The sequence below is a fragment of the Ornithorhynchus anatinus genome, chromosome 7, assembly GCF_004115215.2.
Source record: "Ornithorhynchus anatinus isolate Pmale09 chromosome 7, mOrnAna1.pri.v4, whole genome shotgun sequence".
Classification (NCBI taxonomy): domain Eukaryota; kingdom Metazoa; phylum Chordata; class Mammalia; order Monotremata; family Ornithorhynchidae; genus Ornithorhynchus; species Ornithorhynchus anatinus.
The window spans coordinates 42,718,418-42,744,697 of record NC_041734.1 but is presented as its reverse complement, the minus strand read 5'-3'; the positions used below and the strand labels follow the sequence as shown (position 1 = coordinate 42,744,697).

The window sequence follows — 26,280 nt, the reverse complement described above, 5'->3', positions numbered from 1 at the left end:
GAGGTCACCGAGGCACAGAGAAGTTAGGTGACTTGCCTAAAGGCACACAGCTGATAAGCGGAGGAGCCTGGATTAGAACCCATGACCTCTGACTCCCAAGCCCGTGCTTTTTCCACTGAGCCACGCATAACGCCCTCCAAAGTTCTAACTGCCCTTTGTGATTTGTGTTGGCCTCGGTCACGTTTCCCAATGCCATCACTTCCTTTTCTCTGTCATCCTCACTGCCATCCGTAACACCTGGTTAAGAAAACATCTACCTGATGCTTGTACTTTCAAAAATTCCCCAAAATAGATTTCCATGAAAACTAGAGAATGCAGAAAAGATGAGACTCTGGACAGGTTCAATTTATTTTCTATTCTTTTATATTTAACCTTAGCTGCCTGATTTTCATCGTCTGTCCCTAAATCTGAAAATGTCTCCTTTATCCACATCCTTACGTTAGCTCTTAAACTGTCAACTCCTGTAAGGTCAGGGAATGGGCTTAATTTTTCCTCCAGTCGATTCTTCTTCAGCGGTTAGTAGAGTGCTCTGCATACACTTAGGTGCTCAATAAATGTTATCTTCTAGGACTCAGGATCCTGAGTCAGTGCTTAGTTTCTCTCCTGCCTTAAGACTGGGGTTCTAATTCCAACTCCCCCCATTACGATTCAGATAATAATAATAATGTTGGTATCTGTTAAGCACTTACTATGTGCAGAGCACTGTTCTAAGCTCTGGGGTAGATACAGGGTAATCAGGTTGTCCCCCGTGAGGCTCACAGTCTGGTGCTATTTGCTAAGCGTTTACTATGTGTCAAGCACTGTTCTAAGCACGGGGTAGATATAAGTTAATCAGGTTGGACACAGTCCCCGTCCCATTAGGGGCTCACAGTCTCGATCCCCATTTTACAGATGAGGGAAGTGAGGCACAGAGAAGTGAAGTGACTTGCCCAAGGTCACTCAGCAGACAAATTGGAGCTGGGATTAGAACCCAGGCCCTTCTGACTCCCAGGCCCGTGCTCTATCCACTAGGTCACGCTGCTTCTCCACCTCATTACCTCATTAACTGTGTGAGCAGATTTCTTAGCCAGTTTCTTCAGCAAAATGGGCCCACAGTGCTGAACTCTCTCTTACAGGGATTATAGAAAGTAGTAAATAAAAATGATTGTAAATGACAAGTTTCTTTGGAAGAGTCACGATTACGCAACCATGAGAGTGGGGTCAGAGTACTTGGTATAAATCGTATCCAGAATGAACAGCCCAGATTTCTGATTTCCCAGAGTGAGATTTTCAATGAATTGTTCATCTTTTAATTGCTTCTTTGATCCCAATCCAAATTATAACATTCAGACTTATTAGGAATAAACTGACCCCATGCGTACGGTCAGTTTATTCCCAATAATTCCTAACACTCCCCCTACCCCCAAGTTTGGAATGGGATCCTGATGCACCAGTTTTCCCCAGACACTACATGGCCAGCCTAACTAGGAAGTGATTTTCATCACTATAGTCTGGACACGACCAGCCAAACATGACAGACGTTGGTGACATCACATTTTACGCTCCTTCTAATTGTGTACAACGGTGCTCTTATAATTAATCAGCATCATAATTTCTAGCAAGCAACAAAGAATCAATCGACAATTTTAATGCACGCTTACTGTTTGCGTCAAGCACTGTACTAAGACCACAGTAGAGTTAGTGGTCACGATCCCTCTCCTCAAAAAGCCCACCATCGCTCTTCCTTTTTCATCTACCAGGTTTAAATGGCTAAAAGTAGACTTAAAGGAGTGCTGCCTTTAAGAGCCAGAGTATTCCTTTTCCTGTTTAGTGCCTGAAAAGTTAAAAAAAGGGTAGTGATGCTAGGGATATTTAGTCAGTTTTTGGAATCTGTTCTTTGCAAGTTACAGATTCTACACTTTCCTCAGTTAGCGAGAATGCCCAAGTAACCTGCCTGGTACAGGGCTGTCTAACTTTAAGCCGCTTGAGAAGATTCCCCACTTCGGGTGGCTTATGCTTTTGGGTAGATATGAGCCCATAATCTCAATTGGATGTGCAGTGAAAGCACAGGAGCAAAATCATTTTTTTAGTGACTCTCACAGGTGTCCTAGGGGATGATAGGTGTTCTGGGCTGGCTGTCTTAGGTGATGTTTGATGGTGTGGGCCAGCTGAAGCAGCTTAGCAGAGAGAGATCTCACTGTCCTCGGTCAGCTCACTGTCTCGGGTGACATGACTCGTTCGAGAGAGACGAGGAACGTCTAGGGGAGATCTTGGCTCAGGATAGTCACAGATGGAGTCAGTGGAGTCAGAGCGGCAGGGGTCAGATGAAGAAACTGAGGCATAGAGAAGTTAAGTGACTTGTTCAAGGTCACCCGGTAGGTGACTGGCAGTGCCAGGATCAGAATCCATGACCTCTGACGCCCAGGCCCATGTTCTTTCCATTAGGTCACACAGCGTCTTCTCCAACTACTTCCAAGCTGAGCGGAAATGGCTTCCACCTCGTTTCCCTCTTTACGGTAAGGGGGTTTGGGGAACACTCCGTCAGGACCCCCAGGAGGAGGCTCCTTAGGGCAGCTGCCTCAGTTGTCACACTTCTGCAACACCTGTAGCCCTGCCGTTATTTCCCAGCGTGAACTTTTCTGAGCCACCTGATTACTTTGAATCTCATTTTGCTCATGTGCTTTAAAAGCAGAGAACGGCGAGGCCCAGTGGGACGAGGGCACGGCCGATCAATTGGCCAGAGTTGCTGCAAGAAACAGCTCTATTAAAAGGGCTAATTTTTCGACTGTTTAAAATCACTGGATTAAAATTAGGTGAACCACAGACTAGCGTGTAGTGGAAATCTCATTTTAAAAAAAATCTGACATTTGGCCCTCGACGATTGTTCTGAGCTCACGAGTAAACTGGAAGGCTTGGAGGCTAAGCACCTTATTGGTGAGAAAGGCAGAAAGGATGCTGGATCGGTTCTGGATTTAATCACTAAAATGACTGAAAGAGAAAGTAAGGGGCTAAAGGGAAAATCGGAAGGAGAAATCACCAAAGGATGACTCAAAGGGGAAAATAAAGATTTGACATTTTCTTCTGATTTAAGAGGCATGCTAGGTGTAATTAGGATCCATGGTGTCCTCTTTCCCTGGTGGCTGATGCTGTCCAGATTCTCTCCGAGTGGAAAATGCAAAGCCCGAAAGCAAACAGTAAAAGCAAACAGCCCTTCGATAAATAAAATTCTGAGGCCAAGAAGGATGACAAAGGCCATGTCCTCAGGGTTAAGGTTTGCTTTCTTCGATTTATATAAAAAAAAGGGAAGGGAGATTTAATTTAAGTGGGAAAGGTGGCCCCAAAGGATGGCATGGGAATTGCCTCTTTGTTTCCATCGGGGACCAGGGTCAGCCACAGAGGTCAGACACACCCTTTTTCCTCTCTGGAAGAAGGCAACCACTTTCTTGCCACAAGATTCCAGGAGAGTGAGCAGATAGCTTTGGGCTTTTATATAGCTATAGTCAAGAGGATTTGAGCAGTTCTGACTTCAGCTTCTGTGGCTTGTCTGAGGATATCTGTTTTCCAGGCTGTGATGGCTAGGAAGCAGTTTGCACTGGCTTACTTGAAATAATTTTGCTTTTTTTTTTTTAGACATTTTGTGTTTCTCATCTATTTGCCCGTGGGCTTTGGCCATATTCTAGCCGACCACCTCTTTCTTCCATTCGGGATCAAGGTGTCCTACCAGAAAGTAAGAGTTGATTGTCCCAGTTTGGACAGGTTTCCAGAAATATTAATCTCCACAGATACCACAGTGTCAAGTAAGATTAACTTCAAAACAGACCAACTTATTCAGAAAATGGAGAGCACTCCTTCTGGAGTTGCAGGAGAGGAGCTAGGAAATTGGGACTCTCTCTTTGGTCTATGCATCACTTTTTTTATGGTATGTGTTAAGCCCTTACTATGTGCCAGGCACTGTGCTAAGTGCTGGGGTCGACACAAGCTGATCAGGTTGGACACAGGCCCTGTCCCACAGGGGGTTCACAGGCTTAATCCCCATTTTTATAAATTAGGTAACTGAGGCCCAGAAAAGTTAGAGTGACTTGCCCAACGTCACCCATCAGACAGACGGCAGAGCCGAAATTAGAGCTCAGGTCCTTCTGACTCACAGGTTCATGCTCTAGCCACTAGGCCACAGTGCTTCTCACCGGACCTCTTTGGGCAAGTCATTTCAGTTCTCTGTGCTTATCTGCTCACCTGTAGAATCGGAAATAATTATATCTGACCCCCTACCTCCATCACAGGTAGACAGTGACGATTAACTTGAGAGAGAATGAAATAAGCCTCCTCTAGAAAGTGTTTTGGGACCATCAGGGAGAAAAAAGAGGGTCCAGCGATCAGTGAGGATGATGATGGTATTTGTTAAGCACTTACTATGTGCCAAGCACTGTTCTAAACCCCGAATTGAAGCACAATTTGAACAATATTATCCTTAATAAATCAATCACTAGTATTTATTGAGTGTTTGCTCAGTGCAGAACACTTTACTAAGTGCTTGCAAGGATACAGTAGAGTTAGTAGTCATGATTCCTGCCCTTAAAGAACTTTCCCTAGCTCTGTTTGCTTCCTGCGGTTTAGCTGAAAACTTCTGTAATGGGGCATGTGGGCCAGTGACAGCAGGTGGGTGAGAAAAAAATAAGAAATAGAATGTCGGAAGGACAATTTCAGCCCAGTTTTAATCCGAAAACCGCCTGAGAATAAACGACCCGACCTGTGCAAATTTCCAACCAATATTTCCTTGACTCTCGAAAGAACTTCACCAACAAAATGTGATCTTTCGGGGCATCAACTTAGGCAGTATTTCCCACCTGTCTCACAGATGGGCCCTTTGAATCCTGCCGGGCACCGGCAGCTGAAGCTGTTGATGCCGTGGGTGCATGTACCTCCATTCTGACATGGGTGGGAAACACACTCATTCACATCTGAAAGAGATGAGAGGGGGAGTTTAGGGAAAAGAACCACAGTAGTCAGGGCTCCTGCCTCAGAAAAGGAAAAAAAAAAAAGCTAATGCCAAAAGTGACCCTTCTTTAATAATCATGATACTTGTTAAGCACCTACTATGTATCAAGCGCTGTTCTAAGCGCTGGGGTAGATACAAGCTAATCAGATTGGGAACAGTCCCTGTCCCACATGGGGTTCACAGTCTTATGTCCCATTTTGCAGATGACGATACTGAGGCACACAGAAAAGTTAATGACTTTGCAGACGAGGAACTGAGGCCCAGAGAAGTTAAGTGACAGTTAAGTGACCGAAGTTAAGCACAGGGTCACACAGCAGATGTGGTGGAGCTGGGATTAGGACCCACGTCATTCGGACTCTCAGTCCCGTGCTCTATCCATCACGTCATGCCGTATCCCATAAAGAAGTACCAATGAGAAGATGGTGTGTATGTAGGTGGAGAAGGAAAGGAAAGAGAAAAAAAAGGAGGAGGAGGAGGAGGAGGAGGAGGGGGTAGAAAGGATATAGAATGTAAGTTCCTTGTTGGCATGGATCAAGTCTACCAACTTTATTGTACTGTACTTTCTGAAGTGCTAAATACAGCAGCCTGCACACAGCAGCACTCAAAAAATACCCCTGATTGATTAACTGATTGATTAAAGGATGAGGAGGACGAAGAAAAGCGGAGGAGAAGTAGAGGAAAATAGAGAAAGAGGACTAGAAATCTCCTCTGGCGGAATCTTTTCTGAGAAATACTTACCAAGGTGGCATCTCTTTCCCGTGAAGCCCGCAAGGCAGGAGCATGAATATGAGGGATTTCCAGTAATACAATCATCAATACATTTCCCTCCGTTCAGACAGGGGCGTAGTGTCAAACAAACAGAGGCTGCAGGGGAAAAGCAGGAAATCTTTCAATATAAGCGTGTCGTGTTCTGAGATTTCTTGCAATATGCTGAATTCAAATTAGGACAGGTAGCTGACATTTGCCCTGATATTCTTCAATCGATCAAGAAAACAAATAAATGCTGGCTCATTTATGGACTCAGTTTTTACCAGTCTATACAACAAGACTCCAGGGGGCTCAGGATATTTTAAATGAATTCTGCTGGATCTGACGTTTTATTTTCTCAGTTTCTAGTCTGATTTCCTATGGAAAGAAGGCTTATAAAATCAGACGGTCTGGTCATCCTTCCTTAATATCTACTCAAGCCTTGGGATGCCTTCAAATTTTGACAGAAGGTTGAACTACTCAGTACTTCAAAAATTTCCCAGCGATGGAAATGGGAGGAAACCAGACCTCTTCTGAACTTGAAAATCACTGGAAGTCATTTGCACTTGATAATTATTGCATCCACTGATGTAGTAAGAAAGGACCAAATTTGTTCTGATCAGTGATCTGTTGTACAGTCTCTATAACCACATTCCAGTAGTGACCTCTGTGTTAAGTAAGTACAATTGGTTAAACGAATGAATGATCCAGCCAGACTGGAAATTGGTCAACCGTGACCAGCTACATAGGAGTAAATCTCTATGTGACTCAGTTACTGTCAATGAAACCAAAGGACATTCATTGATCCATAGGGAATCAGACTGCACTGTTTCAAGTTCTTGTCTCGGAAAGAGACACTGCCTAGGTGGTGACTCCAAGGACTTAGGATAAATCCCATTTCTCCCCTTTAACTCTATGCAGCTATTCAGAAGTTCAGCCCGTTAGGCAGGGACACTAGTACCTGGTCAGAAACAAATGCTTTGCTGGTATTAATAAATGATAAAGAGCATTCATATTGCTATTCGGTTCCTTTTCCAACAAGAAAGGCCCACATGACTAGTATTTTCATACTTTACATTCATCCCAACCAAACCAAATTACTTCCCAAAGTAAACCGAAAACATGAGGACATTAACCAAGTCATACTGGGTCAGACCAATGGCCCGTCCATCCCAGGAGTCTATTTCTGACAGTAGCAATTTAGAATGCTTGAGGGAACGGGGCGAGGAACTTTGGTCCCCCAAATCAGTTGTTTTGTTAAGGATGTACTTTCTCACGACTAACGCTTCCCTCTAATAAGCTATCTCTTTCACGGATCTATCCAAACTCTTCTTTAACCCAGGCAAGGGGCTACTGAGGGAAACTGGGGAGTCTCCAGCCCTGGAAGCCTAATAAGAAATAGAAAACCATCTATCCTGGATGATTTAACCATTCACCTGCCCAATGGCAGGAAGCTGGAAGAGATGAACTTGAGGTCCTTTCCAGCTCTGGACTTCTATGGCACTTCCAATATGAAAAGGGGACCCAACATCATTTATTTTATGAGGGATTTGACAACTACTTGTACTCTCTCCCATATAATTCATTTTATAATCTCCTGAGCATCTTTGTCTTTTCCACTTCCACCTTCACTGTCAAATGCAATAATTCACTTTTTTAAGGAAAGAAAGGCTCTATAAACAACTTGTAGTTACTTCATTCATTCAGTTGTATTTATCGAGCGCTTACTGTGTGCAGATCAGTGTATTAAGTCCTTGGGAGAGTTACTTGATTCCTCCTTTGTCATTCTCGGTTCTGTAGGAAAACTAACTTCTCTGGTTTTGATTTGGTGAGTGCTGGTAGGTTTTCTACATTGTTCTAGGTTTGTATGAACATCCCCCTCTAGACTCTAAACTCCCTGTGGGCAGGGAATGTGTCCACCAACCCTGTTTATATTGTACTCTCCCAGGGATTTAGTACAGTGCTCTGCACACAGTTTGTGCTCAATAAATACAACTGATTTGATGGATTGATTGATGGATTGACATCCTCTTTTCTAGGCTATCTTTCCCAGTTCTATGAGGTCAGGTACCATTCACCCTTGAAAGTGCTAATCCAACATATCTTGAACCTTTTTAGACAAGGAGTGTGGTGTAGTGGAGAGAGCATGGGCCTGGGTGTCAGAGGTCATGGGTTCTATGCTCTATGACCTTGGGCAAATCACCTCACTTCTCTGCACCTCCTTTCCTTCATCTGTAAAAGGGGGATGAAGACTGTGAGCCCCACATGGGACAAGGACTGCGTACAACCTGATTAACTTGTATCAGCCCCAGAGCTTATTACAACTCCTGGAATGCAGTATGAGATTAACAAATACCTTAAAAAGAAAACCAACAAAAAACCCCCAAACTCCCTTCTGTTTAAAAGTGTACTCTAGAAAATCAGTCATCTCTCAAGCCTCCATTCAACCTTCAATATTCCCTAGCGGATCATTTTCAAACCCAAAAGATAGTTACGTGCATATTTTACTTCTCTTTGCAATGAGTCTGATCTCTGCAAGGCCAGAACAATCATCCTCGATTCAGATATTTCTACCCTCTTCCTTATGACTTCCCAGGCCTCATTTAAGAGGGTGTAAAATCATCTGGCTTCTTCATATGCAAAGAAAGGGGAACACCTCACCCCTGATCTGACTGACAGGAATTTAAGTAACCCTTTAGGAGACGAAAGGGTTCCCTTCCAATCAGTCTTGCTCCCTCACTCATCTACAAAGTCTAGGATAGAATAATTAATGCTCTGCCTTTCTTTACTCCCATGCACTGATGGTCACCTTGATTCTCTGCAAGCCCTCTTTTCTTTTTTATGGTATTTGTTAAGCACTTACTATGTGCTAGGCACTGTACTAAGATCTGGGTAGATACAAGCTAATTGGGTTGGGTACAGTCCACGTCCCACATGGGGTCACAGTATTGATCCCCATTTGACAGATGAGGTAACTGAGGCCCAGAAAACCCCAGTGACTTGCCCAAGGTCACACAGCAGACAAGTGGCAGAACTGGGATTAGGACCCAGGTCATTCGGACTCTCAGGCCCATGCTCTATCCATTAGGCCACGCTGCTGTTCTCATTAGCCTCTGTCCACACTCCATCTGCTTTTGAATATAGTCTATCACTTTTCCTTTCCTAAGCTCAGGCCCATGCTCTATCCACTAGGCCACGCTGCTGTTCTCATTAGCCTCTGTCCACACTCCATCTGCTTTCGAATATAGTCTATCACTTTTCCTTTCCTAAGTCATATTTTTGTCTCATTTTTGTATGTATTTACTGAACTGGAAGCCTGAATTAGTGTTATTTAACCTCTCTCTCTTTGCAGTTGGACACGATATTTGTTGATGATCTCTGAAAACCATTATGGGAAAAAGTGTGCATTACTAGTTTAATCACAGATGGACTAATATCACACTGCGTTAGTAACTTTCTTCTCACCTAATCTCTGTAAGGCAAAGGTAAGCAAGCCCTTAACTCACACGATTAATTCCCTCGTTCTACCAGAGGACTCTCCAGGGCGACTTCCATTTTACACAGAAAGGAACTGAGGTAAAAAAGATGGAAGATACCATTTTTAAGATCGTGTAACAAATCAAAAGTGCCTCGCTTTAATCAGACACATTTGGCTCCTGAATTTCTATTCCATTTACTGTTTCCTCCAAGGCACTGTGTCTTAATTCCTTGAATCTATTCCCTGCTAATGCATTCCAATATATCACTTGTTTGAAAGCACTCAAATAATTGTTCCTTAACTAATTAATGATTGGCCCCATAGTGTAATGGGAAAAGTCCTGGACTGGTAGTCGAGAGGGTCCTAGTTCCTGACTGTACGACCTTGGGCAAGTAACCTATTCTCTCTGGGCCTTGATAATCCCATCTGTTCAATTGAGATAATAATACCTGCCCTCTCAACCTCTCAAGGATATATCAAGAACAAATGAGATCATGGTGGGCAGGGAGCCTGTCTGCTAATTCGGTTGTATTGTACTCTCCAAAGTTCTTAGTACAGTGCTCTGCACATAGTGAGTGCTCAATAAATGCCATTGATTGATTAATAATAATGATAATAATAATGATTGTGTTATTTGTTGAGCGCTTACTATGTGCCAGGCACTGTACTAGCACTGGGGTTAGCGAGTAGGGCTCACAGTCTCAATCCTCATTTTATAGATGAGGTAACTGAGCCACAGAAAAGTCCCACAGCAGACAAGTGGGCGAGCCAGGAATAGAACCTAACGATCTGTGCTTGGAACTCTTTGTAAGAAAGGCCGTATATAAATCCAAGGTACTTCAGATCGGTGTATTATTGCAGCCTCATGTTAGGCTGATTCAAAGACTTTCCCTCGAACCCTAACATCTTTTTGTTATCAGTCCGACTGCACACCTGGACCCTGCTCCAATTTCATGATAAAACGGGAGCTGGAATTACACAGGACATAAAATTCCCTCCCGCTTCCCCCAACGGGATCGAAGACATTTTGTTTGAATAACCCTAGCGGCTGTCCTCTTACTTGTGTTGGTGCAGCCCCCCACTTGCACCTGGGCATCATCGATTCTGAACACCCAGCGCCCGGGGATACCCACATTTGTCGTCATCTCCACGTCTGCGATGTCATCGGTGCGGGACCCAGGGATGTTGAAGTAACGCTTCCCATCGCCAGCGTTGAAACCTGCCTGGGAAGACAAAGGCAGGGAGTGAAAACTCAGCGAGGGGAAGGAGACAACAGACAGGGAGAGGACGCACTCACCAGCACTCTAAAGGAGAACAGAAATATGACAGGTAAACTTCCCATCTGAGTCCACTGCAGCCAAGCCTTAGCATCTAGGGTTCTGTTGCTTTGGATCTTTTGCAGCTGTTCAGATTTTTTTTTTCACTACGGTATTTCTAAGCACTTACTATGTGTCGAGCACTGTTCTAGGCGCTGGGATAGATACAGGTTTATCAGGTTGGACACAGTCCCTGTTCCACATGTGGCTTACGGTCTAAGTAGGAGAGTGGAGGGTTTAGTCTCCATTTTACAGATGGGGAAACTGAGGCACAGAGAAGTTAAGTGGCTTGGCCAAGGTCACACAATAAGCGATTGGAAGAGCCAGGATTAGAACTCAGGTCCTCTGACTCCCAGGCCCATGCTCTTTCCACTAGGCCACGCTGATTTCTCTGCTGGTCCTTGGATTTTATGTTTGTGTATCGGTGCGTATCCTGCCTCCTGTAGAGCAGAGACTATGGTTTATTCTTTTTCGGTGATCCCACTCAACACCTCCGATTTTCTGTTTCTATTGGCTCTTTGGTAAACACCGTGGATTGACTGGGTGACTGAGATGCGGCATTTATCCAGCACCTTTCTCTGGGGGAGCTGAGTGGTTTAGGACAGCTCACTGACCTTCCCAGTGGGCCTGCAAGAGTGATGGCTGACGCGATGGGTTCTGAGGATCTGGGTGGGCCAGCCACTGGGAGTCTGCTACGTCTTTGAGGAAAGCGTGGCTGGTTCTCCACACCGGTGGCCCGTTCCCCACCGCGTTCCTCCACCCTGGGGAAGCGGGCTCCCCTCGGGCCCTCCCTGATGTCCAGCCTGGAAAATTCATCTGACGCTCGGTTGAGATTTCCTCTTGGACTTCTCATCCCTTCCGTGTCAGGGTGGGGTAGTCCCAAAGCAGGCCACGACACCCAAGCCGTGCGGTTACCGCTCTGTTTACAATCACAGAATCCGCACTTTTGAATTCTGGGATTCAAAACGCATCCGTTTCCTTTACACCTGTGATTTCCTGCTTTCTGGAGACTCTCAAATGAGGGCAGGCGGAATGCCAGGGACAGAGTCACACAAATTCACACATCCGACTGGGCACCAGTTAAAACAACAACAAAGGGACGGAATGAAAACAAGAATGAGAGTCCGGCTCACTGCAGTCTCCGCTCTTCAAGTCCGAGGTTGGGGAGGGAAGGAATGAAGAGATTTTGGCCAATGTAAAGAATGGTGGTTTCTGCATGACAACGCTTCCTATACAGCCCTAGAAACATTTCACAACCTCGAGGAGTGGGAGAACACAAGGATATTGAACAACCTCTAAAAAAAAAAAGTTCTAAATTCTAATGTTTCTAAATTCTAGTGAGGAAATAGGCAGTGAAAAATAAAAATAAACAAAGCGAGGGGAAAAGTTAGTTGTCCCCGAGGGCATGAGGGTCAGGTACTGATCCTACCTGGGCAGCAATGCCTCCCAAACCAGCAAAATCCCCCCCGCTGCTGGCGTGCATGCCAGTGGTCCATGTGATAGACTCATAGTTGAAGATGGTGAAGGACAGTTTGCCATCTGTGATGAGGACAATCTGGAAGGTGTTTACCTACAAAGGAAGGAGTAGCGTGAACGTCAAAAGAATTAACTGGACAGATGTGGAACAGAAGGGACCTTTGAGAGGCAAAGAGTATTCCAAGGATTAAGAAATAAAAAAAGAGAAGATAATGGAGACGAGATTAGGAGAGGCACCCGACCTGATGAGGGTCCGACGTGTGCTCGGTAGGAATAATGGTAATAATAATAATAGTAATAATTAATAATTGTGGTGTTTGTTAAGCCCTTACTGAGTGTCAGGCACTGTACTGAGCACTGGGGTGGATACAAGCAAAAAAGGTTGGACACAGTTGCTGGGCTTCAGCCTCAATCCCCATTTTACAGTTATTTCACCGAGGCACAGAGAAGTGAAGTGACTTATCCAAGGTCACATGGCAGACAAGTGGCAGACGCAGGATTAGAACCCATGACCCTCTGACTCCCAGGCCTGTGCTCTATCCACTACGCCATGCTCCTTCTCAATACGATAGATTACAATAGAATAGAGTTGGTAGAGGCGATCCCTACCCGCTATTCAACCCACCCTTAGCCCCCTCAACATGTATAACATATTCCAAAATTTATTTTAATATCTCCCCCTCTAGATGGCAAGCTCCTTGTGGGTAGGGAATATGTCTACCAGCTCTTTTGTACTGTACTCTCCCGAGTGCTTAGTACGGTACTCAATAAATACCATTGATTGATTAAGGAGCTTACCATTCGGTCAGGGAGACCGACGCTAAAATAAATCACAGGGGAAGCAGTGGAATAGTACGGATGTGTACACAGGGGCTCTAGGGGTGGGGTGAGGTGAGTATCAAAGTACTTAGAGGGCACAGATCCAAATGCATAGGTGATGCAGGAGGGTGGTAGAATAGGATGGGGAGAATACTACTGGGGGGTGGAGGAGAATATGATGGCAGAATTTTTTGAAGAAGGCCCAGATAAAATACTTGGGAGAAAATTGCAACCGCCGCCGAATATCTCTGCAAAACTCTGTCAATAAAGTAAAATCCACATTCCATCCAGGAAGCAGAATTGTGACCTCTAAGGGAATGTCCCCTGAAGAGTCTGCGATTGTCCGTTCAGCACTAAACAAACCCAACCGCTAAGTAAGGGCTTTATCATTTCTCCTGTTCACGGTAATGATGAGAAATGAGGGGGAATGAGGGTAAGATTTCTCAGATTAAAAGGAGCATCTCACATCCTTTCTAGAAAGTTAGACTGCACTCACAGACCAATGGTGGAGGGGACAATTTGATGCTGGAGAGCTTCTAGGAAGAATGAACCTTATGTTCAGCAGATTAATATGGGATAAGAGAACTGAGATGTTTTCTTATGACTTGCTACCTTTCTCATGTGACTGAGCTGCTGTATATAAACTCAGTTTCCTCTCTCTAGAGACTGGATCATTTTAGTCAGTCCTTGACCAAGACATGGGATTTCATCCAAATTGGGCAGGACAGGTTTGTTGAAAAGACTACACTATTCTGCCTTAAATGGATTGTGTTTATATTCAAAGGCATGGTTGCTGACTGCCATTTCCAGCACTGGGCTTCCCACCTTTTCCAAATCCTTAAAACAGACCCTTTGGTTCTTTGAGGCTTAGTGGAAGGCACCGGGAATCTCGGCATCTCTCACAAGAACAGTGGTCTAAAGGGACAAGAGGCTCTCATCTGGGCTATTGGATTAGGGAGATTTGGGCCTGGCTGGAAATAATCAGTCAACCTCATCTGAAATTCCCTTCCCGGAAGAGTGAAGTGACAAACTTCTACTAGACTACCCGAAAGAGGCGCTAAAAAGAGAGTCTACTTGGTTGCATCCATCTGTGACGGAGAGGTTCCCACACCCTCGGTTGAAAGGCAATCTTTGGATTTTCGTTGGAAAAACTTTACTGCTTTAATCTCTCAAACCTGGGGAAGGGAAAATGGCAGTTCAGAAGCCGAGTTCCATGGCATCGTTAAACGGGCTAGGTCCCGCAACTTAAACCCTGGGTCCGGTCTGTGAGCAGCCCTCTGAGATTGGTACCGATGCCCCAGTATGTTACTTTCTGCTCCCGCCCCTGGCTAAATGATGAAAACTCACAGGGGAAAAGGAGCTGCCTCCAAAGAAGGTCACTCGGTTCCAGGTGGCGATGAAAACCCACTGTGCAGAGAAGTCCGTGAACTCTGGGAAGTACCGTCTAATGTCTTGAGTAGCTCTCCGCAGCGTGGCTGGGTTCTTACTCTCCCGGTAATACACTTCTCCGGCTCGCCGGTTATCCACGTCTGCCCAGAAAGCAGCCACGACACAGCGGTCCTTGGAGATGGGGAAGGCAACTGGTGTGAACTGAGACACCTCCTTCAGGAAGGAGATGATTCCATTGTTGTTTACCTGGAAAGGGCCAAAAATCCAAAATCAAGGTTGCAATTTGTTTTCTTAATGGCATCTGTTATGGTATTGGTTATGTGCCAGACACCGTTGTAAGCGCTGGGGTAGATGTAAGGTAATCAGCTTGGACACGGTCCATGTCCCACACTGGGCTCCCGCTCAATCCCCATTTTACAGATGAGATAACTGAGGCACCGAGAAGTTAAACGACTCACCCAAGGTCACACAGCAGGCAAGTGGCGGAGACGGGATTAGAACCCATTACCGACTGGAAGGGGAAGAGATCTAACAGGCAAACGTTAATTCCATCTCTGTCCCACAGAGACCTTGGCCAGGGAAAGATGTTTTCTAGACATCTCTAAATCTCAAACACCTTTATCTCCTCGTGTCTTTTTCCTTCCTGAGCCGTCCACATCCGGACCCAACTCCATTTCTTTAGCTGATCAAATAGGTGGGAGACCACAGGACTGGGAGAGCGAACTGCTCCGGTAAATGGGTTTAGTTCTTGCCGATGATACATTTTTTTCCCTCATAAATATTTGAGAGCTTTTCCTTCCTGGTCTTTGAAGTGTGAATTTGTTCTCTTGGGCGGGACATGGCATGCAGATTAAAAAAAAAAAGAGCACCGAGGTGAGGACGCAGGCCGTTCTTCCCTCTCCTGCTTTCCCGTATCCCTCATCCTCTGTCCCCATCTGCTTCCCACCCCCACCTTCCCCTTGACAGCCTCTGCCATTTGTTCCCAGTGAATGAGGTGTGGGCCGCAGAACCGTGGCCTGGGGGTCTAGGAAGGGAGGCAGAACAAACCAGACCCTGTTCTCCTGCCGGAGATGGGCCAGAGGAAGGAGGAACAGCTGAGAAAACTGTAGCAGCCACAGCGGCTTAAACAAACAGGGCCCAGTTCCCTGGGGCTGTTCCCACCTCGCCTGGGAGAGGAGGCCGGAGTTCTGCGGAAATCTGGCCTGACTTCCTTTCTTTAAATAGTCAAGTTTTTATGTTGAAGGGGGTGGCGGGGAGGGGGCTTTTCTTTCTTCCTCTCCTCAATCAAACGGATCGATTGGGAACTGCCTGGAAACCTAGGCTGCACCTAGCTATAGTACAGCGGAGGGACTCTGAAGCTTGTCCGGGTTAGGGTTAGGATGAAGATGATTCATCCTCAACGCCCTTATCATCATCATCATCATCATCACCATCATCATCGGTATTTAATGAGCGCCCACCTTAGGAGCTCTATACTAGCCACATGAGAAACATAAAATAAGGGTAAAAGGCACGGTCTTCTGCCCTTGCGGAGCTTGCAGTAACAGGCAGAACTAGGAGTATGTAGATGGGGTTGATGTCTGTCCTTCTCCTGTCACAAAAGCCCTGAGACGCTAAACAATTTTTGGCCTCGTGACTAGGGCATAGAGACAGAAAGACCTGGGTTCTAACCCCAGCTCTGCCACTTTATCTGCTGTTTGATCCTGGGCAGGTCACTTAACTTCTCTGTGACTCAGTTACCTCATTTGTCAAATGGGGATTAAGAGTGTGAGCCCCATGTGGGACATGGACTGTGTCCCAATTGATTAGCCTGTATCTACCCCAGTGCTTAGAATAGCGCCTGACATAATAAGGGCTTAACAAATACCATTTACAAAAAAATGTCCTCTACATACTTGCCACACTTGCTGGATCTGTTATAGGTTTCCAGACAATTCTACAAAATGAGTCCTGATCTTGACGGGCATGTCTTGTGATTTGGAAATGCTAAGTAGCCCAAAGGATTGTCCACTGCCCTGAGAATATGGCTGTGGGCCTCTCTCTTTGCCTTAGTAAAATGGGGATAATAACATCTATATTCTTGCAAGCTGAAGTGCTCTTTAAAGCTGATCGAGCCCTCTCACGTTCCTCTCCCTTTTGGCCCCCCATCCTCTTTTCCACCCTAAGACCCATCAAGCTCTTTGATTGAATACCTTTTATTTCTGGAGGTGATTTGCTTTCACCTGACTACTGTATACGTGGATAAATACTGCAAAGTATACCAAGTGCAAACCTATTAGTACGACAAAGAAACACGAATATGTCAGTACCTTTGTCTTTTTTTGTAAACTAGATTATTTCCGTTCATGTCAGCTTATCGTTTACTGGTTAGAATACTATTCCCTTTTCCAAAATCCGATCAGAAGTCCGGTTCGAAGGATGTCTCACAAGAGTGTATTTGGATGTGAAAAGGGAATAGACCAGAAAGTAGAAAAAGTAGTCCAACACTAAGCACAGAGCTCTGCACATAGCAAGCACTTAATAAATACTATTAGTACTGGCCAAGGGCATGCAGATAAAAACAGATTTTGACATTTTCTGTTGTGCTTGGTTCCAGCCCCATAGACCTATTATTTAGTGATTGACACCTTCGATTTCCCTTTTTCAGGGAAGACCGCATTTGCAGGAAACTCCCAAAGAAACATTTATTCAGCAATAAGCAATTAGTGCAAAAGAATGTTAACTAAACCTTGTGGATACAAACATTTGGACCTTAAGGCACCCAGAAATTGAACTGAGTTGGAAATGGGATTCCTCTACTCAAAAAAATCTTTGAAATATTCTATTTCCGAGTCCTGGAATATATATGAGTAATGAATGGGCAAACCATCGCGCAATCTCAGTACCCTTGGCAGCCCAGGATGTAAGCTGCAACAAAATTAGTAATATTCATTCAATAGTATTTATTGAGCGCTTACTATGTGCAGAGCACTGTACTAAGCGCTTGGGATGAACAAGTCGGCAACAGATAGAGACGGTCCCTGCCGTTTGACGGGCTTACAGTAATAGACAAGGCCTATCCATGTTGGCCTTGTCTACAGGAACCCTGACAGTAAGTGAAATATAAAAAGTCCCCTCTCTCTTCTTAGACCTTAATAATCCTTTCATGATCTACGATACATGCCTCAAGCCTTGAAAACATCCCCCTACCTTTTCCCTTTATGGCCACAACTTTCCCTCTATCGATCCGTTGTGCACCTCTTTTCCACTTCTATTAATTTAACCAAACTCTCCTTGAATCTACTGATGTTTTCTGCCTCCATAACTTCCTGTTATAATGAATTCCATATGCTCCCCTTCTGCTGCATGAAAAAAGTATTCCTTTTGTTTGCTTTGAACCCTGAAACTCCTTTGAGAGCCATCTAATGTTGGTACTGTGGGAATTGATCGACAGCAGTTCTGCTTTCACCCTCTCTGTGCCCTTCGTGATTTTGTAAACTTTCAATCGTATCTACTCTCAAGCTTCATCTATTTGGAGTGGAGTCCTTCTCCAGCTCTAGTGTGTGCTAAAGGGTGACTAAAACCATATGCATTATTCGAGGGGCAGATGTATCTTGGTGTTATAGTACGGAAGAACTGTGCCTCTGTTTTTTACCCTCTTCCTGATTGATAGCCAAGTTCTGATTGTTTTTCCCATTTTCACAAAGCCCAAGTTGCTGAACCTGAAGAGCACCAACAGTTTATGCCTGACTTTTCTTTAACTGGAATCGGCACTACAGAATCATAGCACTATTATAATGATAACATCTGCTTTTGTGATCTTGGTCAAGTCACTTAACTTCTCTGTGCCTCAGTTTCTTCGTCTCTAAAATGGGGATTAAATACCAGTTTCCCTCTCCACGTTTAACTGTCCCATGTTGGACAGGGGCTGTGTCTGACCCAATTATCTAGTATATATACTGGCTCTTAGTACAGTGCTTGGCACATAGTAAGTCCTTAACAAATGCTGCAATTATTATCCAATTATCCAACTTCACATATTCCCTTTACCCCTAAATCTTACCCTATCGTGAATCCAAACCTAACCTTAATCCCATGCCTTAAGTAGAGTAAGTAGAGCTGGTTTGTTCACTTGATACGACTGAACTTCAATTAGCGGGACTAGTGGAAAGAACATGGGATAGGAAGTCAGATGACCCAGGTTCTAATCCCCGTCCTTGCCATGGCCTTCTGTGTAACCTTGGGCAACTCACTTAACTTTTCAGTACCTCTGTTTTCCCTTCTGTAAAACGCGATAAGAAACCTGCTCTCCCAACCGCTCAGATTTTGATCCATATGGGGGACCGAGGAGTGTGTGAACAGAGAAGCAGCGTGGCTCAGTGGAAAGAGCACGGGCTTTGGAGTCATGGCTCATGAGTTCGAATCCCAGCTCTGCCACTTGTCAGCTGTGTGACTGTGGGCAAGTCACTTAACTTCTCTGGGCCTCAGTTCCCTCATCTGTAAAATGGGGATGAAGACTGTGAGCCCCACGTGGGACAACCTGATTCCCCTGTGTCTACCCCAGCGCTTAGAACAGTGCTCGGCACATAGTAAGCGCTTAACAAATACCAACATTATTATTATTGTGTCTGATCTGATCACCCTGTTTCTACCACGGTCGTTAGTCCCGTGCTTGGAACATAGTAAACATTTAAGTAATACTATAAGGTGAATTTTCTGTTCTTGGCAATTCCTGGTCATTTAGAATGCCCTTTTTAACATTCTTAGGAAAGGTAGGCAAGGATAGAGCATGAAAGAGACAGGGAAGAAAGCATATCTTGTGGGAATGAGGCAGAGGTAGAAACAGCCAAAGAGAGGAAGGGGCATAAATGATAGTGAAGAGGGTGTTTGAGTAGAGGAAAGAAAAACACCACAGCTGATTCTGGAACAAGGTAAATACTTAAGAGCAAGTTTGATCAGATTGTCTCACCCTCAGATTGTCTTGGGCCCTGGCAGAATCAGTCAGTCAATCAATCAATGGCATATATTGAGCCCTTACTATGTGCAGAGCGCTGGTTTAAGCTCTCGGGAGAGTACAGTACAATAGAGTCGGTAGACACGTTCCCTGCCCACAGTGCCTCCTAGGATCTTTTTTTGAATATGAAAGGATATTGGCTACTCTTATTCACTCCTCTCTTGCCACCCCCTCCTCCCACTCCAGCCACCCAAACTTCTTTAGCTGCAGAGCTGTGTCGCACGTGCTTTACTGGTTCATCAGATTAACTTATCATACCTGTTTCCCTTCCTGCTTCCAAGGCATGGAAACCTCAGTGCTGGATGTCTGGATAGGTCCCCAGACACTTTCCCGGGTCCTTTAACGTCAGCTGGAGCCAGTGTTTCAGGCCCAAATATCGCCTTTGGTGAACAGTTTGGACATAGTCCCCGTCCCACATGGGGCTCACAGTCTAGTTAGGAGGAAGTAGGATTTATTCCCCATTTTTACAGTTGAGAAAACAGGGGCACAGAGAAGTGAAGTGAGTTGCCCGTGGCCTGTTGCCCGACTCCCAGGCCTGTGCTCTTTCCACAAGGTCAACGTTGCTTCTTGTCAGAGAGCTGACCCGTGAGTTTTAAGGGAGAGCCAGTTCAAAATTTCAGGGAAGGGAAGTTACAAGAATTAGAGGCCGTCCCTCACAGCTTGGAAACGGCAATACCGTGCCTGAAGCAAGGAGAAAGAGAGGGGCTCCAAGCGGGTGTGGGGCCATTCCCCAGGAGAATAAAGAATTACTAATTAATTTTCCCAATTAGAGCTCAGGATGAGCTATGCTTGGGGAGCTTGCTCAGGGAGGGTGTAGCAAGCCTTGTTGATCAAGCCCACTAGCCTAACCACAACCTCCTTCAATTACTGTGGTTTGGAAAGGAATTGCAACTCGGGGGATGAGGTGGCTAGCCAGAGCCCGCTAGCACGGCTTCAGTCACGAAAGGATAAACATTAAGCTGCGAGGGGTCTTGTGTTTGGCCAAATCTGGTAGCCAAAGAAATAGTCTAATTGAGTCCAGCAACATCTGGAAAGAGCCAACGACAGTGAAAGGCAAAGCGGGCTTCGGCATTCACCTGCCCCAAGGAAATCCTCGTGACACTACAAAGCCTTCTGCTGCCATGTGCCCAAAAACATCGCTCAGACATCTGGAATGAGAGACTCCACAAACGTTCCCAAGATGCGGCCAGCGTAAAACACCAACGGTCAGTCATGCTGGGGGAAACCGGTCTAGGCGCTGATAGCCTACAGAGAGAACATCAACTCGACGTAGGTGCTCTGCTCCTTTGGGTTATCGTTATCGTTGTTATTCCTGGCTCTACCCTTTTGAACTAATGAAGAAATCTTGTCTTCGGCGGGTGGCGGGGTGGTTAGTCAACTTAATGGGAAATGGTTTCCAGCCAGGGTTTTCTGACCACAGATCACAGGATGGTTTCGGAGCTCGGTAAATAACGAGGGCGGAGGAGACCAAAGAGGGAAAAACGAGCCTTTCAAGCGCCGGAGGCCTTGTTTTAAGTTCGGCTCCATTCTCGTGCCGCCGTGGCCAGCAGAGCGGCCGACTCCAGGGCAAGGGGAGGGTATCATTCACAGAGCGCACAGTTGCGCAGAATTAGTCCTGCCCGAGCCCTTTGCTGGGTGCTGTGAGGATTAACCATTTCCAAGCCTGGAGTTAGTTAAATGTGTCAGGTTAGCAAGGGTCAGAGCCATGATCACCGCAGAGGTGAAGAACGAGCGGGGCAGAGAGGGCTGTGGAATGTAGTTCAGAGAAAATACTCACCTCACACCCTGGGCCAAGCTGTCCTTTCATTGTTTGGGAATGTGGTTAGCTTTCCCAAAGTGTTGTTTTAGTCCTTGCTGGTACAGGAAGAGGAAATACTATAAGAAAAACTATTCCTCTGGTATTTCCGACTTGGATAACACCCGGAAATACCGGAAATGTCATGGAAAAGCCTCTGATGAGAATTAGACTTTGAAAGGATTTGAAGTCATTTGCCAAAGTCTCCAGATCGTGGAAACTTCCTTTCCCTGAAATTATGAACTAGCTGTCATTTAAAGCATATGGGTCAGTTTCCTGACAAGAAGCAGCGTGGCCTAGGGGAAACAGCACAGGCCTGGGAGTCAGAGGACCTGGCCTCTAATCCCAGATGCGCCACTCGTCAACTGTGTGACCTTGGGCAAGTCACTTCACTTCTCTGTGCCCCAGTTTCATCTGTAAAAATGGGAATTAAATCCTACTCCCCCCTACCTAGACTGGGAGCCCCAAATGGGACAAGAACTGTGTCAAAACTAATTGCCCTATATCTACCCCAGCATTTGACACGGTGCTTGGAATATAGCAGGCGCTTAGCAAATGCAGTTATAACTATTATTACTGTTAAGTTTTGGTAACAGAGCCATGTTATTCGCCAATTTAGGGAGAGAAAAGTGAACAGCCCCTTTCAGGGAAGGGAGAGACTGTAAGCTCCTTGTAGGCAGGGAATGTCTCTACCAACTCTGTCATATTGTGCTCTCCCGAGCACTTAGTAAAGTGCTCTGCACACAATAAGCACTCAATAAATACCATTGATTGATTGATGTGTGCTCTCCTTGCCGTAAAACCAAAGTTGTGATACCCATTTTGGCCAACGATGAAGCTTGTGAAGTATCCAGGACTCTAAAATGAGCCACTATTATTGAGAAAATGAGAAATGTTCTTTAAAATGGGCTGGGCCAGATATTTAGGGTTTTGAAGCCCAGCTCTGTAAAGACCGGTTTTAATTGAAAGGTGAAGAAAAGGTGATGCTTTTGTCCTGAAGAATTTGAAAAATGAATTGGGAATCAAATACCCGGAAAAATGGGCACGTTTCAAAAATGTTTACAGTTCAAAATGAAATTTCTGGAAATCAGCTGGTGCACATGGTTTAAGCAACTTAAAATCAGCCTGGGCATTCCTCCAGTTCCTGCAATCCTGGCAGAGGTAAACCAGCTATTCATCTCCCCCATACTCCGCACAAGTTATTTCCTGCACATCCGTTGGATAGCAAGAACACCATTTCCAATTGAAAACAAAGAGGCTGGCTTATCCCTCTGTGAACTCAGTTATACTTGGGGAGTATAGGGAGAATATCAACTAATTTGAATTGCCCAGATTTTACTCTATCACATCCAATTTTGTGTAGGTTGGGGGAAATCTGCTATGTTTGAAGCTTGCTGTGGGCAGCGACCGTGTCTACCAACTCTGTTGTATTCTCCCAAGTGTTTAGTAGAATGCTCCGCACACGGTAGGGACTCAAAAATTACCATTAATGATGACGATGGTAAGGACGTTTGATGCTTTGGCAACAGGCACTCTAGGTGAGAAATTGGTTTTCATCATGAATCTTGGAGCCTGTTTGAACGACTTCATCAACGCACAAATTTGGGTGGTGCAATAGCAAAGTGATGTTAGGATTTCAAGATTCACTTCTCTCCAGAGAAGGGAGATATGAAATTCCGCTCTTAGAAAGCCCCAAGTCTGGGATGTAGTGCTGAAGCGGGTTTAGGATATTAATTAGCATTTTACACATCAGATATTGATAATAGTTCCAATACTGTATGAGCATAGTCAGTGCTTTTGGGAATGGAGAGATCCTAATGTTCACTCGTATCTACCAGAATGCGAAGAGTGCATTCTCGGGAAATCTTGCATTCAGAAAACCTCACACAGTAGGACTCGTCCATCTGACAGTGTGCATGTGTTCAATTTCCTTGATAAGGAACTTCACATTGTTGGGAGAATTTTCTCTAATCCTCCCCTCACGTTCTAACCAAAATGCATATTGAAAACACGTGCTATGGCAGAAACGAGTGCCTTTATAAATTGGACCAATCCTCCGTCTGTGAGAACGATAATAGGGAACTTTTAGTTCACGCCACAAGGAAATGGGAAAGACAGACATTCCACCACTTAAATGACAGCCAGGGTAGGCCATAAATATACAGCAGCGAGGTTGATGTTTCAAATTTAAATAAGCTACTTGCTATCGACTGGGTTCCAGAGAAGAGTGGGTCTATTGTTCAATGTACTGGCGTGGAAATAATACAGGTCCTCATCAGTTGGACTTTCTACATCGGGCACTGGCAACGCAAGGTACAGATGGATTGCTGAAGTAAGATTTAGCCATTTGCCAGTCCTTGGCAGTCCTTCTACTGGCGTGGTTTTGCTGCAGGCATCGTTTCCTGCATCTAGGATGGCGATGGCATTTTCAGGGTTTTGGAACCTGAATCCCAATTCAAAACAACCACTCTAGGGACCTGCTCTAACAACCTGACTCCCTCTTTCTTTTCAGTGTCCCTTTCCACTCCTACCTCCAACAGACCTTTTCACATAAAACTAGAGATGCAGCATGACCTAGTGGATAGAACACAGGCCTGGGAGTCCAAAGGGCCTTGGGTTCTCATCCCGGCTCCAGCCACAATTATCACATCTGTAAAATGGGGTTAAGACTGTGAGCCCCCTGTGGGAGAGGGACTATGTCTGACCTGATTGACTTGTATCTACCCCAGTGCTCAGTACATATATAGTAAGCACTTAAAAAATACCATTTAAAAAAAACTTTTTATAGGATCTAAAAATAAAACAAAATGGGAATAAATAGCACTAGGTCCTGCAAACAGCCATCAAGCAGTCCTAGTATGTCCATCCCAGAAGGGGCCTTTTCAGCCACATTTGCAGCCATAAGCAAATTTCCCTATCATGGTACCATCTTCAAATATGGAAGAAAACGTATTTTTCATATGTCTTTCCCCTTTTTCTTGCGACCATTGTAGAGGAACTCTTCTTTTGGGGCTGACAAATGCTAAAAACAAATTGAGTTGGTGTGAAAACAGAAAGTTTGGAAGATCCTTTGGATCTGACTCCTTTGAGCACTTGATATTCACCCCACTCTCCGCCCCACAACACTTAAGGACAGATCCATAATTCATTTATTTGTAATAACATCTGTTTCCCCCTCTAGATTGTAGGCTCCTTGTGGGCAGGGAACATGTGTCTTTTAACTCTCTTATATTGTACTTTCCCAGTATTCAGTTCAGTGCTCTACCCCCAGTAAGCACTCAATGAATGCCATTGATTAACTGATCATTTAGATCCGTATCCTACAGCCAAGGCAGATGTATACTAATTTAGCTGCTCTGGCATCATTAAGTTAGGATGCATGCTGGCTGTCACGGAAGAATTAGTAATCTAAATAATAATAATAATAATAATTGTTAAGGGCTTACTATGTGCTAAAAAGGGAGATCAGATTGTCTTACCATGAGTTGGTAAAATACACTGACATGCCTAAATACATAGAAGAGCAATCACAACAGTGGATGGAAGTTGAGAGGGCAGTCAAAATCAAGAGATCAATAAGGATGTTTGTGAGGACCGGGATCAGCCTCTGCTTAATCAAGAACACCTCCAGGGAAGGGATAAGTTTTCAGATTTTAAACAAGGTAGAAAGGTGATAGATTAGTACCCGTATGTAAGCTCTTCAAGCCATGGGACGGAGGCGGACATGAAGACTAATGAAGAGAAGCAGCATGGTCTAGTGCATAGAGCACGGGCATTGGAGTCAGAAGGACCGGGGTTATAATGCCGGCTCTGCCACACGGCTGCTGTATGTCCTTGGGTAACTCACTTCACTTCTCTGTGCCTCAGTGATTTCATCTGATAAATGGGGATTAAGACTGTGAGCCTCATGAGGGACATGGACTGTGTCCAACCTGATTAGCTTGTATCTGTCCCAGTGACCCAGTGCTTAGTTCAGTGCCTGGCACATAATAAGCACTTAACAAATTGCCATTTAAAAAAAAAACGGAAGAAAATTGGTGGTAGTGGAAGAGAGATGTGCCTGCAAACTTCCCAACTGCCTTTAAGATCTAAATGGTCTCTGTGCAATCTGAAGGGCCACCATTTCCAAATAAGAAAATAACTCCGATTCATTCAAAGCACAAGAAACTTGGAAGATTCAGCAGGATGACAGGCTTCTCTTCCCTTCTTTGGTTCCTCAAAATCATCCCTGGGACTCTTGAACATTTAAAGAAGTGCAGAAGCTGGAATAGGACTGTGCTAATCAGCATCACAGCATCTTTAAGTAGCAGTGATGAGCACTCATTTCACTCTAAAAATGGATCTGCGAAAATGCAGAGTTTCAAAGATAGGAAAATAAAACCGTCACAGGAACTCTAAGAAAGATGGAGTTTCTGGGGTTTGTGGTACGTGAAGAAAGTAAGAGCTCTTCAGTTCACAGAGATCACAGACAGTGATTCCTCTTTTGGCCCAAAGGAAAACAGCAAGAGAGGCCCATTTGGTGTTTAAGTGGGACCCAGCCAGCAAAATAATAGCATCGCTGCTGGTTTCTCCAGGGGCAACTTTACATTACAGAATCCTGTACCATTTGCAGCTGAGTCAGAGAAAGATAAATAGAAACTGGAAAAGCTCAGTAACTGAGCTTAGAGACCAACCTAGAATTGGCATGGCGGAGACAAAACACCGCGGTAATTCCACCTTTTATTTATCTTTCTGGTCCCTTAGCCGCATTTTTGGGGCCTTGTGCCTTGAGGTAAGGCTAGGGTACTTTTCTTCTGGGCCAAACATATTTTGGGAACTTGGTTGAAGACAGACACCAGTTGTAATATCAACAAGCTAAACATGCCAGCCCTCTGGAGGGCTTTCCAGCTAATTCCCTTCGCACTTGGGCTGTCAGAGCCAACACATACACATTCTGTCAGACAGCGGAACAGTAGCGGCTTATCTACTCAAATGGAGGCAATAATTAATTAATTAACTGTGGTATTTGCTAAGCGCTTACTCTGTGCCAGGCACTGTACTAAGCGCCGGGGTGGATACAGGCCAGTCAGGTTGGACGCAGTCCCTACCCCACGTGGGGCTCACAGTCTCAATCCCCATTTGACAGATGAGGTAGCTGAGGCACAGAGAAGTGAAGTGACTTGCTCAGGGCAACAAAGCAGACAAGTGGCAGAGATGGGATTCGAACCCATGACCCCCTGACTTCCAGGCCCGTACTCTTAGCCACTCTGTCAAGCTGCTTCCCACTACGGCACGTTGCTTCCCGAAAGAGGT

General features: G+C 45.0%; 1 protein-coding gene and 1 long non-coding RNA gene across 7 annotated transcripts in view; one reads left to right on the top strand and one right to left on the bottom strand.

The window, feature by feature from the left end:
* SNED1 (sushi, nidogen and EGF like domains 1) overlaps positions 1-26,280 on the bottom strand; it is a 114,542-nt gene that overhangs the window by 48,060 nt on the left and 40,202 nt on the right. For all 6 annotated transcript variants that reach the window (XR_003760816.2, XM_029068448.2, XM_029068445.2 and 3 more), the window contains exons 2-6: positions 14,159-14,446; positions 11,946-12,086; positions 10,261-10,423; positions 5,714-5,839; positions 4,824-4,937 (exon numbers count right to left, since the gene is read on the bottom strand). Coding sequence is in view for 5 of the 6 variants with exons in the window: in XM_029068448.2 (XP_028924281.1) it covers positions 4,824-4,937; positions 5,714-5,839; positions 10,261-10,423; positions 11,946-12,086; positions 14,159-14,446 (832 nt within the window). In the remaining variant the exon portion in view is untranslated. The remainder of the gene's footprint in view (positions 1-4,823; positions 4,938-5,713; positions 5,840-10,260; positions 10,424-11,945; positions 12,087-14,158; positions 14,447-26,280) is intronic.
* LOC114813181 overlaps positions 190-26,280 on the top strand; it is an 89,050-nt gene continuing 62,959 nt past the window's right edge. The window contains exons 1-4 of the long non-coding RNA XR_003760817.2: positions 190-339; positions 2,425-2,495; positions 9,075-9,207; positions 10,275-10,529. This is a non-coding gene — a long non-coding RNA (uncharacterized LOC114813181). The remainder of the gene's footprint in view (positions 340-2,424; positions 2,496-9,074; positions 9,208-10,274; positions 10,530-26,280) is intronic.